This window comes from Euprymna scolopes, chromosome 21 (assembly GCF_053919585.1).
Source record: "Euprymna scolopes isolate OS-2025 chromosome 21, ASM5391958v1, whole genome shotgun sequence".
Taxonomy (NCBI): domain Eukaryota; kingdom Metazoa; phylum Mollusca; class Cephalopoda; order Sepiida; family Sepiolidae; genus Euprymna; species Euprymna scolopes.
The window spans coordinates 40911362-40935400 of NC_136502.1; the positions used below are offsets into that span (position 1 = coordinate 40911362).

The 24039-nt window shown below is 31.2% G+C and overlaps 2 protein-coding genes across 3 annotated transcripts in view; both read left to right on the forward strand.

Annotated features, from left to right (window-relative positions):
- LOC145242160 (ADP-ribosylhydrolase ARH3-like) overlaps nucleotides 1–11439 on the forward strand; it is an 81518-nt gene extending 70079 nt beyond the window's left edge. Inside the window, exons 5-7 of one of the 2 annotated variants that reach the window (XM_080105139.1) lie at nucleotides 3542–3639; nucleotides 5467–5549; nucleotides 10062–10552. In XM_080105139.1, the coding sequence (XP_079961265.1) occupies nucleotides 3542–3639; nucleotides 5467–5549; nucleotides 10062–10265 (385 nt within the window). In that variant the 3' untranslated portion in view covers nucleotides 10266–10552. Of the gene's footprint in view, nucleotides 1–3541; nucleotides 3640–5466; nucleotides 5550–10061 lie in introns of both variants that reach the window. The other variant, XM_080105138.1, reaches the window with a different exon arrangement.
- A 10342-nt stretch (nucleotides 11440–21781) lies between these two features.
- The window catches only part of LOC145242155 (uncharacterized), a 50777-nt gene continuing 48519 nt past the window's right edge, over nucleotides 21782–24039 (forward strand). The window contains exon 1 of the mRNA XM_080105132.1: nucleotides 21782–22047. Coding sequence (XP_079961258.1) covers nucleotides 21901–22047 — 147 coding nt within the window. The 5' untranslated portion in view covers nucleotides 21782–21900. The remainder of the gene's footprint in view (nucleotides 22048–24039) is intronic.

Consider the following 24039-nt stretch of genomic DNA (forward strand, 5'->3'; position numbering starts at 1 on the left):
TTCATATTTTTAGTATCACCAATACTGAGGATTGAACTTTCAACCTGAAGAAAACTGTCGCTTAAAACTAATTATTACTTTACCATATGTGCGGCACTAAAAATACAATTACAAATTATTAAAGATTTCCATCCGGTCATCGCTAACACAATGAAACCAAGTTACCACCATGGATTAGATAAAGAGTTCTGTTCAAAATTCTTTACATATTCCCGAGTTCAACAGAAACATTCTAGTTTGAAAAGATGCACCTGAAGAAGGTCAGAGGTTACATTAACCAAAACGCTGTGAGAATAACGTGCAAGATGAGAACACTAGTCTAAATAATACAAAGTATTATATATAATAATATATATAATATATAATAATAATAATAATAATAATAATAATAATAATAATATGCTAAAGTATTTTATGTCTGAGTATATTGTATCACTTTCATATAAAAAGAATGAGATTGTCCAATCAGCAAAGATAGTAATTGGTGTTTAATATGTTCACGCTAAGTTTAACATTTTGACTTTACCCATTTTAAAATAAACTGTTCCAAATTTAAATTCTATCATAATGTCAAATAAAACAGTGACCTTCTGTTTTATTGATTTTAAAGAATATTTAGCTATCAATTATTTTTATGGTAAGAAAACAAAAAATAGGTGCTAATGCACTTACTGATCCACGCTAGTTTTTAAATCGTATTTCCAAGTTTAATTAAAGTTTTATGATATGTTTTTTTTATTCAAATGTAAGGTTAAAGTACAGAATAGGTACAAAACACCCTCCCCTCCCTATGTTAAGAATGGCTTTTTAAATAATAACGTTATTATTTCAGCACGGATCAATGAGTGCATGAGTACCAAAAAATATTTATTTTTTGTAAAAAGAATTAAATTGTTAGAATTTTATTTAAATAAATAAAGTTAGAGTGATGATTATTTTTAAGGAAGAAGAAAAGGTCTTTTTTTTTTTTTTTAATAGTATTTTTTTTTTTTAATAGTATTGACTGTGACATACATTTATTATTTCAAAAAGAATATTATGATTATTATTAACAGTAAATTATACAGGTTAATGTAGAAAGTATTATGGAATTTACACAGATCTTGCTAATATTGTATTAATTGTGTGAATGTTTGATGCAAATAAGTTTTTGGTTTTTCTTTAAATCCTTGAATCGAGAAGATGGTTAAAAAGGGTGGATCTGCCTAAAGAGGCTTTACAAACAAATCAAATGGATTTAACCGCATATTTACTGAGACAAACAACTTCCTTATTTTTTGTATTATTTGAACTATTATTCTCATCTTGTTTTTTTTTTTTTTTTTTTTGTTTTTGGTTTTTTTTTCCGTTTTGGCCAATGTAACCTCCGACCATCTTCAGGTGCATTCACACTGGATATTATTGGTGAATAGTGAAAATTGTTTGGTTTATTAGTTTTCCCAACAAGACACAGCTGTTAGAAATATAAAACGTCAATAGCGCCAAGTCTTTTTTAAATTTTGGCTCCATTCTGTTTTTTTTGTTTTTTTTATTGGAAAAACAAATAAACCAAACAATTTTCACTATTCACCAATAACATTCAGTGTGAATGCACTTGAAGATAGTCGGAGGTTACATTGGCCAAAACGTGAAAAAAACCCAAAAAAACAAGATGAGAATAATACTCCAAATAATACAAAAAATAATTATCAATCCTCATCTCAATCAAAAATATACATTCATCAAGCAACTTCCTGTTTTGAAATTGACTGCACTAAACAATGTAACCCTATTGGAAAACCCTGATGAAAATGTAGGTCAACACATCTGGAAACTAATTATATTTCATTGAAATATCTTTATTAACAAGATTTTTTTTTTGTTATAAATATATTTTTAAAATAAATTAAATGTTTATTTACAAATTTTTTTTTTGTTAGAAATGTAATATTTTAAAATAAATTAAATATTTTTATTTACAGAAATAATTAATACTGAAAGTAAAAAAAAAAAAAAATATTTTTTAAAAATATACTAAATTAAAATAATTTAAATAAATGGAGAAGAAAATGAATGAAACATTTACTTAACATAGTTAACAAAATATAAATTTTTCACATAAAGTAACTTAAATAAAATAAATGTAGTGGAAAATAAAATGTGCATTTGTCCAAATGAAATAAAACTGTATAATAATAGCATTCGCCATGGCCGGGGAAATTTCTTGCAATTAAGCCATGCTGAGGTAACCATTCTAATGTCTTCATACTGTCACTCGTTTCAAGCAATAAACTAGAAACCACGTGTTAACTGTGGGTATAACCTCACCCACAATTTTATCCATGATGTAAACTTGAAGGAATGTAATATTGGTAACTTGCTGGAATGTGATATAGCAGGGGCTTTAGATTAGTTTTTTTTTTATGGAAATCGCTCTAGACACGGCATGAAGCCACTTTAAGTAATGGGCTAAAGAAAAACTACTACTTCAGAGCCAAAAACTAGCTAATAAGTGTTAGATGGAATAGATTCTGATCCAGAAAACAGTACTTCTTCCTCCTTTGTCAGAAACATCGCTCATGAAATGTAAGGACTAAAGTACAAAATAAAAGAAGTAAGGCTGATGAAAGTAAAGGCAAGATCCAATTTCTACTCTCCTAAAATTACATTATTTAGTGCAGACATCTTTCAAAACAGGAAGTTGCTTGTCTTGGTAAATATGCACCATAATATGTATTATGAGTATTCCAATAAATCTTCTATAATATAAAAGGCGAAATGGGTGCGAGCATTTGTGTATGTCTGAAAGGCTTTTTTCGTTGAGCTTCTCGTATCAGTTACATTCCAGGAGAAGTTACCTTATACTTCCTAGATCATAATATCTCCGATTTGCAAACAGACATAGTCTCTATCTTCTTTTTTTTTTTGACTGAGTTTTTAAAAATTCCCTCGTTTTGAGTGTTTGTTCGTCTTTCTCGTATAAATAAAGCAAAACTAATCGAAGCAAAGGCATCCACCTGGCTTTCCAGGCCGGGACAGTTGGAAGTCAATTAGGTTTGAGCACTGTGGGGGAAACCCTTCATATCAGACAATTGCTATTTATTTGGACACTGCCAGAGTTCCCACTTTTTGGTCTTCCTCAACATCATGGAGAAACAAATAAATAAAATGTCAGAAAGCAGGAAACTTAACTGGCCTCCAGCCAGACATTCATTTCTGCTCCTGTGTGATTCTTACCTTAATTTGCTATCCGTTATGGCATAATGGTTAGCAAGAATGTTCAACTTTGATCCCACCTTTGTCTCTCTAGCTCTTTTTTTTCGTCATCCAGGCAAAAGTTAATTACCAACTCTTTTTTCACCTTCTTTTCCTCCTCCATGGTACGGGTTCCATCCTTTCTTTTTTTTTTTTTTTTTTTTTTTTTTTTAACACCTGCAAACACCCGGGCAACACCAGGCACCCTCGTTAGTTTATCATAGTGTATTGTTAGCATTCCAATTATATGTGTACAACAGATTAATTTGTTAACTTTTGAAAATTAAAGTTATTTCTTTCTTTACAGGTCAGATTCCTTGAAACTTTATAGCCAGAAGTTGAATGCTATAAAAGAATTTCTTGCAAGGTCTGATGTTGAAAAGAAGGAACTCGTTAAAACTCTTGGTACAGTTGACATTTTTATCTTATTTTGCACAAATGAAAATTTCTATTTTATAACTTATTTAACACATTTCTACCATTACTAACCAGCTAAGCATTGCCAGTATCAACACTGGTGTGCCTCAAGGATCCATTCTAGGCCCAACTTTCTACCTTATCTTTGTCAATAATCTCCCAAATCACATTCTTAGATCATTCGTAGACATTTGTGCAGACGACACTACTATCTATGGCAACACTTCAAAGACTGACAATGACCAAGATATCTCTGAGTTTCTCTGACCTTGAGCACGTGGTGCAGTGGGGAAAAAAGTGGCTGATCAATTTTAATTCATCTAAAACTAAGCTTCTCTTTTTTCATCATCAGCACTGACTGCCACCTGGCCCCAATTGAAATGAATGGCTCTTGTCTTGGGAAAGTAGTATGTCTCCACAAGCTTTTGGACTGACCTTCACTCCTGATATGAAATGGAACACATACATCAAGTCCGTTGCCAAGATTACCGGGAAAATGGTTGGATTATTTTTACTGCTCCAGTAGATATCTCGCTGCCGATGCAATCTTCTACCTGTTTAAGAGTCAGGTACGTCTTAGGATGGAGTAGTGTTACCACATCTAGGCAGAAGCTACTCAGAGCACCCTATCCTGCCTTTACAGAATTCAAAACCGGCCTCAAAACTTAGGTGATGCCCTATTCTCTTCCCCACAACTTCTTTCTCACAGAAGAGATGTTGTTTTTGTTCTATCATTACTAGGTTGGTACAAAAATAATGTTTTTTGACGTTCAACTTCAAAAGATCATAACTCCTTTCATAATAAACTTTATTAATTGAAATAAGAACCATTAGAATCAATACTTTTTTGCCAACGAGAAACAAGTTTGTTTATCCCATTAGCATAGAAATCCGAAGTTCTGGAAGCGATGAAGTCATTGAAAGCTGAGGAAAAGTAGAGGAAAGCACTTCTAGTCCTAAACATTGTTCCAACTTTAAGTTGCAAAGTGTAAGAAATTTTTCAGTCATAATACAAGCCCTAACCGCCATTGTATCGATCAATTTGATTGGTTGAATCTAACCAGACATGTCACATGCCTTTGGCGCCAATTTCTATTTCCTTTTCAGATTTTTTGGTTTGTTCCAGATGAGCATAGGAGGAAGGACTCCTTTTTATTATGTCTTCTAGGAAGAAGACTTGGCTCCTATGTTTCAGATCTCGGCCGTGGATGAAGTATAAAACATATTTGTAAAAGCCTATGAATTAGGCTTACTTATAAGACATAATATCTACAATCGTATTACAGACTTTTCTTATCATTGTGAACTTTTCATCTTCGGTTTGCATTGCTACCAATTTTTTAGGGCCACAGCTAAATTCACCCTTCCCTGCAACAGACTATGACAGCATGCGAATTGCAAAAAGACTAAAACCTACCGCTTCATTGAAGCAACTACAGCTCTAATGTTGGACGCAAGATGGACGCACTGATTTGTAATAATATCCTGTGTACCAATAAAGTTTGTCTTGAATTTTACAGGTAGGGTTTGTTGTTTTGTGATTGTCTCCTTTTCTTGCCTTCAACAGAGAGCATCAAACATGTTAGTTAAAATTCTCATCTTGACAATAATTCCTACAAAAGAAACATGAAATAGATGAAGTTTTGTGTGAGAACTTCTGGGGAAAAAGGTCGCTAGTTAATTTTAATGCACCTAAAACCCATCTTCATTTTTTTTCCAGCATCAACACCAGTGAATGTATAAAAATCTAAAATATAAAATGATCTACTTTTATATTTAATAAAGAAATGATAAAAATAATCTATTTATTTTCAGGACATGATGTGACTGCCTTAGGCTCAATACCAATCAGCATTTACGCCTTCCTTCGAGCATTGTCGGAAATCAATGGACTGGAGGTTAGTACTTCAATTTTCTTACAACATTACAGAATTTCTTTACCACTTTACATCAATGAACATCTATATCTATATATATAAAAGGCAAAATGTGTGTGACCATTTCGTGTATGTCTGGCAAAGGCTTTTCTCGCACACAGTCCCGGGTTCGTTACTATCGCTTACAACTGTTTATATGGGTCCTATATCATAATATGTAGGATTTGGGAACGCTGGTTGTCTCTAGATTTATTTACGTCGACTTTTATGAGATTCGCGCTATTTCGCTATGTCCCCTGTTTGTCCTGCATTTTAGTATAAATACAGTGAAAAACGTTGTGTTCTCGGCTTTCACGCTGCTTTCCCCCCTTCCCATCATCATCAACTAAAAATAACGATCCCGTGATGACCTCATTTAGCATCTTCCTGTCAATCAAACCTCTTTTACTAGCTTTATAAGCCTTAACTTAACATGCTCACTCGTGGTCGAGACCGTTAAGTAGTTGGCATTGGTCTCCATCTCCGCGTCAAGGCTTCCGGGTTCAATCCCTCCTCCCGACCAAAACTATTTTTTTTTTTCTTTTACACCTTTAAACACCCTGGCAACGTTTTTTTTTCATTACTTTGCTTATTCTTTAGTTTACCCCCCCCCCCATACACAGGTTTATTTATGCCATTTTTTTTCCTTTTTTTTTTTTTTTTTTTTTTACATCGTCTTTTTTATAATATTTAAGCAGGATTATTAATTACCCCCCCCCCCATACATACACCTACAAACATCCGGGCAACGCCGAGTCATCGTATTGATTGGATTGACTTTGCCTAATTTTAACGTTCCGAACTTCCGGTTGCATCATAGAGTAGCGGTAAAACGTCAGATTTTCTTTTACTTTCTTTTCCGCCTTCACGTCAAGAGTTCGAGCCTACTACCACTTTTTTTTTTTTTTGCTCAACACACACCTCCAAGCACCCGGGCAATGCCGGGTACTCAGGCTAGTGTGCTAATAATATGTGGAGGATTCTTTTAAATTTGTGTTTTATGTTTCTGGATTTTTTTAGTTTATTTTGTTTTATAGCATATCAATACAGTTTCAGATTATTTAATGTCAAATTCAGTAATTTTGGAAAAAGGTTTTATGCTATAAGTTCTTTATATATTCAAATATTTATTCATTTATTCATTTGATTGTTTTCATGATATTTAATGCTGAATCCAGTAATTTTTGAAAAAGTTTTTATGTTTCTTGGTATTTGGTTTGATTGTTTTGTAGAGGAAAATTGTTGTTTCTGGTTGTTGACTTTGCAGAATATGATTGAGTTTTGCAAAGGGAAAAGAAAAAACAGTAGCGTAAATATTTGGTGCATTTCAGGTCAAGAAGCCAGTCTGATCTCATAGTGCCATTTCTTTTTTTTTTTTTTTTTTTTAAATTAGAATACCGTTGGAGCACAGGGTGGAGCAGGTGCTGGTATGATTGCAAGAATTCAAAGTTGATGGAATAAGTTCAGAGAACTTTTGTTATTCTTAATCAGCAGGATGTTTAGTGTCGACTAAGGGAATAGTATATCAGGCATGTCTACACAGTGTGTTGATATATGAAAGCAAAGCCTAGTCAAAAAGAGTTGAGGACATGTGTTGCATGGAGAAAAATATGATAATGATATGATGGATGTGTAATGTGAGTCTTAAAGGAAGGCTTAGATCTGATGACCCCAGAGAAAATTTAAATCTGGACAGTATAGGAAGATGTGTAGAACAGGAGACTTTGATAATATGGTCACATTGAAAAAATGCACATGAGTGCCTGAGTTAGTAAATATAGAACAGTTGATGTAGCAGGGTTACCCCACAAGGTAAGGACAAGGAAAACATGGGAGGAAATGATAATAAAAGACTTTAGAGAAAGATGGGTAAATAAAGTCTTAGCCAAAGATAAGTTAGCTTGGAAGTCAATTTCTAAAAGTCATCTAACATTTATACAAATGACACTATCACCTATGGCAACACTTCAAAGGCTGGCAATGAACAAGATCTCTCTCATTCTGTCTTTTCTGATCTTGAGTACATGGTGCAATGGAAAAAAGTTGGCTGGTTAATTTTAATGCATCTAAAACCAAGCTTCTATCTTTTCCCCACCAGTGCTCTGATTCCCATCGTCCTCCACTTTAAATGAATGGCTCTCGTCTTGACGAAACACATCCTGCTTTGACAAGCTTCTGGAACTGACCTTCACTCTTTATCTGAAATGGAAGACTTATATCAAATCTGTTGCCAAGGTCGCCGGAAAAACAGTTGGATTATTCTACCTCTCCAGAATTGATCATCTATTTTTGTAAGATCCAAATATATTCTAAGATGGAATACTGGTGCCACATCTGGGAAAGAGCTACACGGACCATCCATTTGATATCTGGCAAGCAGTGTTCTTTTCCCCTCTCTACTACCCTTTTCTCACAGAAGAGATGATGCGAGACTATCTTCACTCTATTGTTATTTTCATGACAGGTACTCAACTAAGCTTCACTTTACAGTCCACTCCCTTGTAAAACATTCACGGCAAACACTCGGTTGTCAACAATTTTCTCTTACTTTCTATCTGTGCTCAAAACTACATGATAAACTCTTGAGCAAAGTTTCTTTTCCAGAAAAGCTTATCTGAGGAAGACAATACCATGCTGTTGCTTCCCATATGACTATAAGATGGTCGTTTTTAAGCCCAACGTAAACAAGTTCTTGTCTGCATATGCTCGAATATAAAATAATACTGGGGTTGGATCAAAGTTTAAAAGTCAAATAAAATGATCGACTTAGGTTTATTGTGAAATTCAAAAATACTCTTGAAGCTTTCAAAATGTTTTACACATTCACCACTGACCAAGGCGAAAATCCACTCAAGGATAATGGTTAATGAAATTATCAGTTGGATGATGAACAATATGATGAGAGGATTGGAAACGATTTATGAAATGGACATAAAGTTTAGCTGGAACAAAGATTAAAAGAAAAAAACTCATGTAAGCAGTAAGCTCTATCATTATTTCCATGACAGGTGTGCTCAACCGGGCTTTAATCTGTGGTTCCTGCCCCTGTAAAACATTCACAACAAACACTCGTATAGCTATAACCACTGCCAAAGATTTCTTTTTACTCTCAATCTGTGCCTAAAATTAAACGAAAATTCCCTGAGCAAAGCTTTTTTCCCAGAATAATTTTTCTATGGAACACAATATCACACAGTTGTTTCCCAACTGACTATAACATGGTCATTTTTAAGTCCAATGTAAACGAGTTCTTGTTGAGCTGGCCTCTTAAATAATCAATTTTTACCCAATTTCCACCATCACTGATCATCATAGTGATGTCTCACATTGCACTCATTAACCCTTATCTTTGAGTGGCCTCCAAGCCTTTATAAGTGACTAGCAAGTACAAAAAAATAAGCCACAGTATGCAGACTTGAACCTGTAATGTGAAAGAAGAAAAGGAGGTCAAAAAATCTAACGCATTAGCTGTCACAGCCACGACTTATGATGATATGACGGGTCGAAATAACGTTTTTTAAATGTACATTGAGATTGCTAGATGTATGACTTGTAAAATTGTTGACGCAAAAAGTGACCCCTCCTTGTAAAAAAACGGTCCAGTTGACCATCACAGAATTAATCTTTTTAGCCAGTTTTTAATTTTAGATATTTTTTTTGAGAGATTGATCTTTCTAACAATACTAATGTTGTCATAGTCAGTCCGATGATGCATTTGTCAAGTTTTTGGCGGGCACACACACACACACACACACACACACACACTTTCCCTTAGCATGAGTGCTCGCCATTGCCCGGGTGTGTGTAAGGGTGTTGGTTGAGCAATTTAAACAAATTGTTGTTGAGCTGGCCTCTTAAATAATCAGTTTTTACCCAATTTTCACTATTACTGATCATCATGTTGTTGTCTCATCTGACACTTATTAACCTTTATCCTTAAGTAGCTTCCAGGCCTTTATAAGTGATGATTCCATATAAAAAAAACACATATGTAAAATGGATGTTAAACCGAATATGATGATGGTGTAGGCTTTAAAAAGGGTAAGGAACTTTTGTGTCATCAAAGAATGACTTCCTGTCTCTTTCCCTCCACACATACAATCTGTGTCTTTCTCTTGATTTTGACTTTCTTAGTTGAGACTGATTGGAGTTGTTTAGGAGAAAAAGTGATTGTTTTTTTCGCTGTCCACACACACACATAAAGTAAGGGTCAACTTTTGCTATTGGTTACTTGTATTTTCAATTAAAAAGAAAATTCACTTGGGATCCACTGAATTTTGTAAGGATTAAAAGTAAAAATATTAATTTTGATGTGAATCTTAAGGCTTTAAACAGATTATGAGGGTTGGGATTCACTGAATTTTGTAGAATCCCACTCACATCACGATCTGATTATCATATATCAAAATCAGTATAAATCCTTTGAGTTTTGATATCAAAAACTCATTGATTAATTGCAACTGTTATTTTTAACTTTTTTTATTTTTTTTTCAGGGACGCAATCCTTATGAGCGCACAATCATGTATGCGATATCTCTTGGTGGAGACACTGACACTATAGCCACAATGGCTGGTGCGATTGCTGGTGCTTATTGGGGTGAGGAAGCCATCCCCCAAAAATGGCAAAAGAATTGTGAGGGACTATCAGTGACACAGAAGCATGCAGATAATCTTTATGATTATGTTAAAAAGCATTAGCCAACAGTTCTTATATTTGGAGCAGGAGTTCTCCGCTTTTTAATGGCATTCTGCTGTTTTGTAATTCAGAAACGGCGGAATTCTGCTTTTTTTTATGATAAGAAAAAAACAATTCACTAGAACATTGCATTCATATTTTTCCCTCCTTTTGGCTCAATATTTTATTTATTTCTTCCTCTCTCTCTCTCTCTCTCTCTCTCTCTCTCTCTCTCTCTCTCTCTCCTGTTTTTTTCTTTTTATCTCTTCATCATATCATGGATAAAATTAATTCTTCAAAAAAAAAAAAACACACAGTTTTACACCACTTTTATCTCAGCTTAAAAAAATTAAAATCAAGACATAAATGATACTAAAATGTCTAAAATCTTTATTTCAGTTTGGATCAAAATCCATTACATGATTTTGATTCTAGGAAATGTCTAAAATTTAAGGCTGAAGCTGAAGTAAACTTAATAAATAAATGAAATTCAGGGAATCTTTTTTCATTAGTATGACTACAGATCAAACTCAATGCAAATCTGATATAGTTTAATTTTCAAATGCAAAGTTGTACTGATATTATACCTCCCTTTAAAATTCACTAAAGAAATTGAAATTTGGGGAATATTTATTAATTGATGTCTAATACCTTTTCTTAACATTTCACAAAAAATTAGCGGTATCTGAATTTTTATGAAGAACTCCCCGACCTTTTTACTCTCTTTGCATAAAACCAAATTAAACTAAATATAGCACACTGATGCTTAGCAGTTGCATTCCAAAATCTATAATGTTCGGCTAATTGGTTTAGGAGTGAATCCTGTACATACAAATATGTGTCATATGAACATACCTCACTTTATAAAGGGAAAGATATTAAGTTAAAAGAAAAGAAACATGGCTTCCCCAAAATTGGTTTAGCTGTAAAAAAAGGTCTATTTTTCTCAATTCAAAGAAATAGGATTTATCACATGCATTCAAACTTTTAATGTGTGAATCAAATAACTTTAACTAAATTATTGCCTAATTCTTTTGAACAATTAAAATATGTATCTACTTACATAAATAAATTCCCAAGTGTTTTGAACCCTATGAAAATAATTGTAAAAAGTTATTGTTTAGCATTTCAGTACAATACAAAAATAACTTTGAATAAATCATCGCTCACCTCTTATGGACCATACAAAAAATAAAATTTTTCATATAGTTACTCAAACAATGAAATGATTATTCATTAAAAATAATGATTATATGCATTCAAACTGAAATAATGTGTGAAAAGATTTTGATATATAAAAATGAAAATTTAAAATGTTTTCAATTTGTCATTCATTAAATGTATAAATGTGCCCTATGAATTATGAACACATTATTAGTTGGCTTTTTACATAATAAAAGCAATTTGTGTTTTTATTTTTATTCTACAGTAGCAATTTATTTAATATTTCTTTCATAAAAACTACATAAAATACAAAAAAATAACTGATTAATTTATGGCCCAACTCTTCTGAACCATTAAAAATATAACAGCTTAGATAAATAATTTCCCAAGTGTTCTGAACCTATGAAAATAACAAACATATTGTTTAGCTTTTCTGAACTGTACAAAAATAACTGCTTCAATAAATTATTCCATAACTCTTCTGAACCATTCAAAAATATAAATGCTTAAATAAATAATTTCACAACCATGTGAAAATAACTGTCAAGAATTCTTTTTTCAGCTTTTCTGTGCAATATAAAAATATATTTGAATAAATTATTGGGTACTTGTGCACTTTTGCCACTATACTAAAATAATAACATTATTTTGAAAGCCATTCTTAACAAGGGGAGGGGAGGGTGTTTTGCAACTATTCTATGTTTCCACCTAACAATTTAATAATAAAAAAAAGATATTGTGAAGCTTGAATTTAACCTGAAAAAACTATTTAAAAATAGTGTGGTGGTAAAAGTGCACGGTACCAATTATTGTCCACGTCTTATGAATTATACAAAAATTAACTGCTTTAATAAATAAACAAATTAGTTTAGTTCCTTTTGAACTGTATAATAATAACTACAAATAAATTATTATCCTGCTTTTCTGAGCCATGCAAATAACTAATTTTTGAATAAATGTAAAAATTAGTTTGTTTCAAACTATACAAGAAATAACTGCATGAATTCTTGCTTGGCTTAAAAAATAACTTTTTTTTTAACTCTTTTGAATTATACAAAAAATAACTGCTTGAATAAATTGTTTACCTCTTCAGAGCTATTCAAAAAATAATTACTTAAATAAATTATTGTTCTGAGCCATGCACAGTATAACTGTTTTAATAAATTATTGTAAATCTCTTCTGACTTACAAAAAATAACAGGTTGAACCATACAAAACAAACACCAACCAACTAATAAAATTAAATCTAAGTTTAAAATTATATAAGTGCCATTCCTTTAATCTAATTTAAAATCATTTAAGCTTTCAATCCTGACATTTTCATATCATATCATTTTTCGGGAAATATTTTTTATAGACACAACTTTGCATTTCTTCTTTGCCAATATTTTTGCTACAGATAAATTTATGCAACATTTCAAATTTGATTTCTTTTATATCTTACCAGATTTTCTTTTAATTTTTTTTTATTAACAAATCTCAAACAATTTATTTTCTACAATTTGTTATAAAAAATGATTATCTCCCTTTTTCTACTAAAATAATTTTTTTCTTTTAGTATGACTATGAATTAACTCCCTTGAAATTCTAAATAGTCATATTTGTGTGATCACAGAAAATCACCTTTGTTAACCAACAGATATTTAATTTTCGCGGGCTAGATGCAAAAATATTTTTTCCTCTTTTGTAATCTGACGGTCAAAGATGCTGAAAAATGTTGCTCCTCCCTTTCTGAAGGTGATCACAAACCAGTAGATATATAACAACCTTCATTGCATTTTTTATCTGACACATTCAAGAGAACTACTTGAAGTAATGCTATTTTAGCATTTTATCACCTACGACAAGCAACAATTTAATAATTGTTTGTCAGTAACACTGCAGCATAGAGTGGTTTCCTTTCTTTTTGCTGAGCTTCAAAAAATTAGTTATGTATACAAAAATTGTATTTTTCTAAGCAAATAAAATAATTTTAAAAAATATCATATTTCTTTAAAAATTATTTTAGTAAATTGAATTGTATGTACGTTTCTTTCACACACATTAAAAAAAGGTACTTGTACAGTTTGATGGAGACATTTAAAAATGAAAATATGGAAAAAGGTTATATTGTACATATGTTTTTCACTTAATTTGATCAAGTAGTTTATTTTTTTATAGCGGAAAAATACATTTTTATGACAGCACGTTGAAATCAGCTATCTTCGAATTTTTGGAACACGCCACGGGGAGATAACTCAATCTAAAACACCGACACTCCCACCCCATCTTTAATGCTAGTTTTTTTTTTTCTAAAAATCAAACTTTTTGCTCGGTATCATAACAAATTGTTTTTTCGCTGTAAAAAAAAATACTTGATGAAATTAAGTGAATTTTTTTTGGGGGGGGGGGGGTCGGGGGGAGAAATAGCGTCAAGTTTATTTCTTCTCTTATGGGTTCATTTTTTTTATTTTGTATATGATGTTTGTACATTTTTGAGATGAGGCTTGATAATTATTTATTAAAAAAAGAAATAGACGATGCTATTTTTCACTATTCACCAATAACATCCAGTGTGAATGCACCTGAAGATGGTCAGAGGTTACATCGCCCGAAACGTTGTTTCTAAATGTTAGAATGAACGTTCATTCCATGATAAGTAGGTGCAATATAAAAGTTTTTCTTCATTTTTGTTTATCGTTGTAAGTGCCAATCTTAATAAACATGAACTGCCTAACTTTTCATCTCAATCCATACGTATGGACTTATGTTTCCATAACTAACCCTCCTCTCCTTTTCTACATTCATACTAATAAAGATAATTAATAACGTTGTTTTTAATTAATTTATTTTTTTTGTATTATTTGGATTGCTTGGACTATTGTTCTCATCTTGGTTGTTTTTTCCACAACGTTTCAGCTGATGTAAATTCCCAAGACCACATAATTTGATCAAGTAGTTTTGTTTTTTTTATTCAATAATATCAAATTTAACTCAGTTTCGATGAGGGTCAAAAAAGCGTACAACAAATCAGTGGACAAGGGCAGACAACCCATATGCACATAGAAACTGTCAAAATAATCACTGATTATCTCATCCTATTATGTTCTCTAGATAAACATGATCTTGTCTGCTATTTATCGGTAAAAAAACGCCAAATTTGTTTTTTGTTTTTTTTTTGTAAATAAAAAAATACTTGATCAATTTTTTGTGATTTTTGGAATATACAATTTTCATTCTGTGTAGATGCAATATGAAAGTTTTTCTTCATTTTTGCTTATCGTTATAAGTGCCAATCTGAAGAAACACAGAACTCTTTTCTCCTCCCACAGAACTCTTTTCTCCTCCCACAGAACTACCTAACTTTTCGTCTCCTTCCATACATATGGACATGTTTCCATAATTTACCATCTTCTCCTTTTCTCCATTTTTACTAACAAAGATAACCAATAAAGTTGCTATTACATGTTAGAATGGACGTTTGTCGTCATTTATTCTACAAATCAATTTATACTTAAATGCAGTTTTTTTGTAAAATATGAGAGGAATTATTTTTTTGTTAGATGTTCACCCTCTTATATTTCACTTTACAATATCTAAACAGAATATATTAGAATTGAGCAAAATTTCAACATGTAATAATTTTTTAAATATTTTCAACATAAACAACATGCACTTTTTTTTTTACTTGAATTCGTAAATAGAAAATGGAAATAAATTCAATAATATTTTATCAAAATGTTATTTCTCAATAATATATAATACTACCTGGCAGCTCAGCATTGCCCAATCGTACAATACACTTAAACATGATATTTTAATTTCTGCAGATGGCGTATATATTATTATAAAATCAATCCTCTATTGCTTATTATATATTATGAGGAATAATTTGCCCCGTAGACTAATTCGCAAAAAAAAATTTTTAAATAATAATAAAATTACTCATCAAATTCCATCTGTGTTTACCTCAGCTGATATTTGGGCTTAACGATAAATGCCCTAGAAAAGTTACTTCCAATTAATGTTTACTTTTAAAATATAGAAACGAAGAAATGATTTTCAGCGATTATAAATTGTAGCACTTCTTTTATCGTAAATTGAACTCATTTATAAGAAAAAATTAAAATAAAATGGTGAGATACACCCGGGCTTGAACAGGGGATCATGTGATCTGTAGTCGAATGCACTAACACTAAGCTATATTTCCAGATTATAATAAATCTGTTTTTTTAAGAAGAAATGATTTGCTGAAATTTTATTATCTCCCTTGGCTGGTGTAATGTAAAAATATTCCCCTGTAAAAATTATTCTTTCTTTATAAAAAAGACTATTTTTAAGATCAGTTTTTTTTTATTTTCGATACTTATTAGATGAATTCCTGTACAAAACATATCTAAGAACACTGCCAGATATATGAATTAGCTTGGAGTGAAATTTGCAAAAGATAGGCTCAACCGTTCTGGAGCCTATAAGGAACACACACACACGCAAACTTATGTAACAGAGATAGTCAATAGAATTGCAAAGAAATAAAGCATTCTCAAAAATAATTAATTTTTAAAAGATTTAAAGAATTTAAATTTCATAATTCTGAATTTAAGCATAGAATTTAGAGTAAGGTTTTGCAAAAATATTTTAATCTAAAATAAAAATGATTATTGCTATCTGTAAAATATTGAAGAACACGAATTTACGAAAAAAAAAAAAAAAAAATGTTGTGTATTCTCTCCTGACAGCCAAACATTATCTGTATATGGGAATGGATTACCGCACAAAAGAAAAGAAAAAGATAAACTTTATTATATACAAGTCTACAGGGAAAGGTAGGCTCCAAAATGGTGCTTGTTCTCTCCTAACTACCCGACATTATCTGTAGACTGGAATCAAATACCCTACAAGTTAAAACATCTGATAAACTTCCAAACAACAATATTTTCTGTTGGTCACTCGTTTCATTGCAAGTTTCTGCTACTATACCATTAGCAAATATTATTTTATTCTAAAAATGATTATTGCTATCTATAAAATATCGAAATCAATACCAATTTCAATTTAGAAATATATTGTAAAAATATGATTTATTTGACACTAGTGCATTTGGGTTTTAATAGCATTTTAACCCCCAAAATATCAGAACTCATAAAGGATAAGTTATTTATATATTAGTATAATATATAAAAGGCTATATGTCTATCTGTTTGTCTTCATATTTCCAAAACTAAAAGTCGCAGAATGGTACTAGGGGCCTCAAATGATTGGATTTTTTACGAACTATTCTTTTATGGGTCTTTAGCTGGTTCAAGTAGGTTTTAAGGGGTCAAAAGTGGGTCAAAATTGAAAAAAATCATTATACATTTTGTGCATTCATCTTGGTTTATTTTTAATTGGTTCAGATATGCGTGTCACATTGGTACAGTGGTAACATCACCAACTTTGAATGCTACAGTTTTGGTTTTGATTCTAACTGATGGCACCCAAATACATTTTTTTTTTACTTTTGAAATCACGACTCTATAATAATATACACAACATCTGGACAAATTTAAATATCATATTTAAGCGTATTTTATGCCCAGACAAAGCCCCCCCCCCCAGTCTATATATATAAAAATGAAACGTCTGGTTTGTTACTTTTTTAAAAACTAAAAAACCACCAAACCGATTGCTTCGACATTTTGGTATAGTATTTTAAGTTTACTCATGCGTGTTTTTATATATTTCTTTTTAATTATAACATACTTAATTTTTATTTAATAAATTTGGTGGTTTTATTTGTTATGATCTGGCCATTTTTTTATTTGGAGAAAAATCACATCACCGCCCACCGTCACATGACATCACTAAAAGGAACTTTTCGTCTCACTTCATACTGTGTTTACAATATGAGTAATGTGATTAAAATTTAATTTAAATTAACCACATGTGGTCGCTTTCCTGTCAATATTCATTGAAAATGTCAACATATCCAATGTGAATGGTGAGTTGGACTTAAATTGATTTTTACATTTAAAATTAAATTATTTCAAAAATAAATAAAGTACGATTGTTGAATATTATTCTTTCGATCAAATTCGTTTTTTGAGGGTAAAAAATAAAACGATCAAAACGAAACGAAAAAAAAAAGGCGGATGTTAGTGAGATTGCCCTTAAGTTTTAGACTATAAGAAAAAAATTTGAAAAAAAAACATTTTTTATAACTTTTCATGTGGAGGTTCATTTTTCAATTATAACGTTGTACTAAATTGAATACGAAATTTATTGACTACTGAACCCTCATGTGAAGTTATAAAAAATGTTCTTTCAAATTTTTTTTATGACCTGAAAAAAAATTAAGTCTGTAATAGGAAAAAAAGTAAAAAAAAAAAGTAAAAATTGTGGAATTTGGGGCGTGGGGGTCTCTCGCCAACGAGAAAAAAAAAAAAACAAACAAAAAATCAAAAAGAATCTCTCTCAACCATACGGGTAATAATTTGATTTCGTGTTTCCACCCTTAAAAATATTTAATTATTGAAGTTTTTGCATGTTGGTTAAATTTGTTAGTTTGCAATTGCTGATAATCTACTCAAAAAATTGAAAGAAAGACGAAATTAGGAAGAATGGTACTCTTCCAGAATTTTACCTGAAAATCAACATTTTTTTTGCATAATTAATGGGGGTGTGACAAAAAATAATTTGTAGATTTTCTTGAAAATTAAAAAAAAATTCTGTACTTTCACCTAACAATTTACAGTTTTCATAAAAAGCATTCACCTTTTCTTATAATAAAAAAATTCTATTTGCAAAGAGAAACGTTTATGACTATAAAAAATGTAAGTTTTCTTGGAAAAAACTTTCACCTAACAATTTATGGTAAAAAAAAAATCAATTTTTTTATAACACAATTGTGAAAAAAAAAATGAAAGTAACTAAACAATACAAAATGCGACTTTTCTGGAAAAAAAAAATATATATATATTCAATAAATTTGCAGTAGGTTTTTGTTATTTTATATTAATTGTATTTCTATTTTTTTCCAGTTTGTTTGTTTTGAAATTCGTCTGCATCTCTTACTTTGCTTGGCTTCTCCGGTGACTGCCAGTCAAGCCTGAATCGTAATTGACAAAAAATCCCAAGGATCTGGGTCAAGTTATGCAAGAGTACCAAAAAATATATAAGGTTTTTCATTGCACAGGTCTGTCGATAAAAAGGGCGCTTCTTCATTATTGTAGTGAAATTGGCCAGCTGAAAAGTTGATATTTAATTAAAAAAAACAAACAAACATGATAACTCCTAATATTGTTTGTCAATCACAACAATAACCAATGTAATATATCTAATTGTCGTGTCACAATTATTTCGATCTTCAATGATGACATGAAAAAATGATTGCAGCTATGTTTGTTTGGTCACGTGACATGTGACGTAAACACAAGGGAAATAGCTAAAATTTCTAATTTCTTTGAAAACTATTTCATTTAATCATTAATTTCTCCCTCATTGTTTTTTGTAAGTTATGGCTATTTTCATTACTGTGACATGGCAATTCAATAGATACGATTGGTTTCACTTGCAAATCAATATTTCGATTTGTTAATTAGCAACAATAACGAAAAAGCATCAAAATGTTTATGCCTGTTCTCATTAATTATATTTGAAAGCAATATATTATATTTTCTTGGAATAAAACAACAACAAAAAAAAGGTTTACCAAACTATTTTTTTTCTTTGAAAACTTACAACATTTTTACATTATTTTCATCTTTCTTTCTTTATTCTGAATTATCATTGGTCTCCCACTTTGTTGGTTTATTTTTTAAACAGTTTTCCTTTCAATTTTTCCATCGGTTTATTTTTGATAAAACACTATACTTACATTCAAAAAGAAAAGCGACTAAATTTTTTTACTTTCAAGATTTTCCAGTGCGTGTTCACATACATGCCTATAGTAAAATTTAACCCTCATGTTTTCCTTTCTGTCGACCGTCAAGAATAACAGGCAGTGAACGTACATTGTATGATTTAAACGGATATACCATTTTATTTTAAAATATTGCGCTTCACAATTCGCTTGGCATTTGCAATAACCATTAATGGTTCAGGGACAATTTTTATATTTTTGTGACTTACATCTACACCATGATGCCTTCTCACATGGATAAGTATATGTTATGTATACTACAGTTGGGAAATCAGACAATCTCTATATCTGCACAGGAAAAGGGACAACTTACCAACATAGGATGGAATATACAAGGATGAGTGCTGAACGTCTCTCTCTTTTGTAAAGATTGATTACATTGTATCAATTGCATGACAGATCAACACACAATCTTTTGTATTATGTTATGTTTTGCATTAGGTTGGTGTAAAAAGACTTGCATATTAATACACAGGCAATTAGCTCATCACTCACATACATACATACTCATAGCTAATTTCCATCCACCTTGATTGGCAAGAAAAGACAAATCAGTTCCAAAATTAGAACAATTAGTGACAAAACATCAAAACTGGTTCTTATTTCTTACCAGAAACAGCAAGGTGGAACTCCGTTTCACTTTACTTCAGTTGAAGTTCTCAGAAATCAAGGAGCCCCAATGAGAATCGATGTGCCAACATGATTATGCCGGTGTGCCAACGTGATTACTATTTACTTTAAGGAGACAACTAATACATCATGGCTACAGACTACACACACACACACATGAACTCTCTCTTTTAACAGGCTTGTCTAATCTAATCTTTAATCTATGACAACATAAGTCATGTTAGGACTCATTTTGTCCTACAAACCAAAAATGTAATTTAATTAAGACTTTGGAAAATGTAGCACAAAGTCTAAGGTGAGAATAAAAAGACCAGCCTACCAGAGGTAGTGCCCTCTGGCCCCTACTAAAAATACCTTAGTAGCTCAGTCAGCATTTCTCATGGGGGCGCCTCAAGCTATTGGCAAGAAACCAATCTCTTCTCAAAGAGAGATGGTAAAGCCTAGGAGGATGGATCTCCAAGAACTCATCAGAAAAAAACATCTTAACCCAAAAGAGCAGGGCAACTGATGATTCAGTGGATCATCCCTGTTAAACTGAGTGTCGAGCACATATCCTTGACTGGTTTATATGAAAATAAAGTTTGGGTACACATTTTATATTTCTATATATATATATATATATAAAAAAAAAAAGGTAAATTAACACGCTCAGCTAAATCTCTCTCTCCCAAAATAAGATTTTACTCTTTTAGGTGAGTACATGTGAACACCTTGAGTAAAAAGAAAAACAAAAATACAAAAGAAAAAAAAAAAGAAAAAATAATTTAGAAGTTAGAGTAAGGGATCAGTTTTGTATAGAAATTTAAATTCAAATGATCATCCATTTCCGAGCCATTATACCTTTTTTTTTTAGGCATGTTATTATTTTTTTTTTTAGCATTAACCCTAAATCTGACTGACAAGATCGTAAAATCACACAAAATTACTCTAAAAATAAGCCCCTTCACTAAAAAATAAACAAACAAGAAAAACACCCCCCCACACACACGCATATATACACACACACACACACACACACACACACACACACACACACGTGCGCACACAGACGTTATCTCCCATAAAAAAAAAAAAAATTCTGGTCCTAAAAAACTAGAATATCCCAGAAATGTTGGAACATTTTATGTTATTATGCAAAAGCGATCTCCCACTCTAATTCTAAAATACTTGTCTACTTTTTTCTTTCCGCCAAGAACCTACCAAGGTAGAATATAGGTGTGTGTGTGTTTCTGCTATAATGCGAAACAAAAAGGTTCTTGTTCAGAATTCAACCTAATTAACAAAACAAAACTTCAGAAAATTCTCTAACGTATCTGTCACGGAACGGAAATTTCATATCCCAAATATCACGCAAATTGATCAAGTAGTTTTATTTTTTATAAAGAAAACCATTTTAAAACGATTTAAAGCGATTAATGCGAAATTGTTAGCATTACAAGGCTGATCGCGCAAGTTTGAATTATTGTGGACTTAGCTACCTTTATTTTTTAAGCTGACGACGAGCGACGACGCGTGACAGTCTCTTTTTTTTACTCATAAATTAATATATTTAATTAAAAATAAAACTACTCGATCAATTTACGTGTTTTTTTTTTAATATGACATCTTTGTTCCGTGACAGATACATATGTCAGAAATATTTTTATGTACTTTTGTTTTTTAATGGGGTTAAATTCTAAATAAGAAAAAATATAGCTATATAATAATAATAAAAATAAAATAAAAAAAAAAAAAGCGATGAATTTGAAGAGTATAATTACACGTTAATTATCTCCCCTTGCTCTGCCGTTTTATTATGTTGTAAATAATTATTCTAATCTGTCGCCAGATGTCACTCGTAACGGATTATTGTCACGTGATCCAAATTCAAACTCGTAGCGGCTAAAACTGCATTATTAGCAAAACATAAACAAAATATTCTTCGTTAGTTTATTTTAATATTTTATTATTATTTTTTTTAATTCAATATTTTGCCATATACAACAATGGCAGAAGAAAACAAAGATATCAGAGACATTGATAATTTTGATACTCTTACAAACTTGCAAGCTTTGATAGTTGATGATTTAAAGAAACTGGGAATCAAGATTCCACACAGGAGGGACTTTAGTTGTATGAGGGCACCTCCAACCGTGAGTTTCTCTTTTATTAACCATTAACTTTTGTTTATTAATTATTATTATTAAATATTATTACAAAAACTTTCGATTTCCTTTTTATTTTATTATGTTCGATTTCTTTTCTATATTATGTGATTAAGCTAACTATTTCGTTGCTTAAACTTTTTAAGTATTTTAAACTTTTGAAAAAAAAATGCACCTGTTGTTTGATTTGTTAAAAATAAAACTTCAATCCTGAAGCTTTCAGCTTTAAAATGGCTGCCCATAAAACTGAAGATTAAGTACACTAATAAATGCAAATATAGGCCTCATTTTTCGCACGATGTCAATACCGTCATGTTTCAAGTGGTATTTTTTTTTTTTTTTTTTTTTTTTTTACTTTAACTGCAAGTCAACATTCACCGTTAAATTGACAACTTTTACATGTTTTCAGGTATGCTGAAAATGAATATCACATTTTGGTGGCAGACAAGTAGTTTTATTTATGGATATTAAGATCTTTATTATCTAATGTAATCCCGGGTTTGTATTACTGTACACATAGATTCGAAAAAGTTGTCAAAAAACAAATATATAACAAATAACTGTTATCAAAGGCAAGATAAGTTACTTTTCTACCTAACTGGATATATTTTTCGTGTTTTTATTCAATATAACATATTTATTCAGCTCGAAAAACATACAGTGTTTACCAATGTATTGGAAAATTCAAGATGGCGTCTGACTCTCTCTTTAACACGGTAAGTTTGAGAAAAGGTGTTATAAATAAAAAACTAGACAAAATACTGTTAAAAACCCGTCGAATATATGTCAACCTATGTCACGGTAACATATATTGAGCGAGTTTTTAACAGTATTTTATCCAGTTTTTTTTATTTATAACACCTTTTCCTAAACTTACCGTGTTAAAGAGTCAGACGCTATCTTGAATTTTCCAATACATCGGTAAACGCTGTATGGTTTTCGAGCTGAATAAACATGTTACATTAAATAAAAACACGAAAAATATATCCAGTTTGGTAGAAAAGTAACTTATCTTGCCTTTGATAACAGTTATTTGTTATATATTTGTTTTTTTGACAACTTTTTCGAATCTATGTGTACAGTAATACAAACCCGTAATCCCTTATGTTTTTACTGGCGGCCATGTTTTTTTTTACGCGCGAGCATAAACGAAGGCTGTTAAATGTGCACTCGCGTACCAAACTGCCTTGTAACAGTATAGTATTAGCAGTATCAAAAATCGTCATTAAAAATGCATGATAAAAACTTGAATAATTGGTACACTTGCATAATTTGACCCAAATTTTTGTGATTTCCCGTCAAGCCCGGATCGGACGAGACCGGGAATCATCGGTGTCAGCCGAGCATTGTTCAAATGTTGAAACTCTAATTCGATTTTAAAAAGTTTTTTTTTTTAATGTTTTTAGTAATTTTTTAATTTATGATTAGTTATTTTTAATGATTTATTTAATTTGAATATTTTTTTTTTTTTTGCACTTCAATTTCTGGGAGTTTGATAACAATTGAAAAAGCGATATGTAAATGAAAGCAGACGACATTCGAATTGGAAGAAATCGACTGAACCCCCAAAAAGCTGACAAACAACTATATTTTCAGACTCGCCAAACAGAAAAATGACAGGCAAGGAAATAAATCTGTGCATGCTAGAAAAACAAATGGAAACTCCATGCAAACAATCTCATATTGTCAGAAAAAGAAATTGCTTTCCCTGCACCATTGCATCAATTGTAAACACAAATGTTTACTAAAAAAAAAAGATCGTGTGTAAAGGATGGCTTCTCCTGGGGGTGTACCAATGGACGATGTAGACAATTGGTATCATTGTGCACAGAATCATTTTTTGCACGATCCAATTTGGATATTGCAACAATAGTAAAAATAATCTATTTATGGGCGTTCGAAATAGCAACCCTAAAAAATATTAGAAGAGAATGTGGTGTTATATCCGAACACACATACTCTAACCACTTTAATATGCCT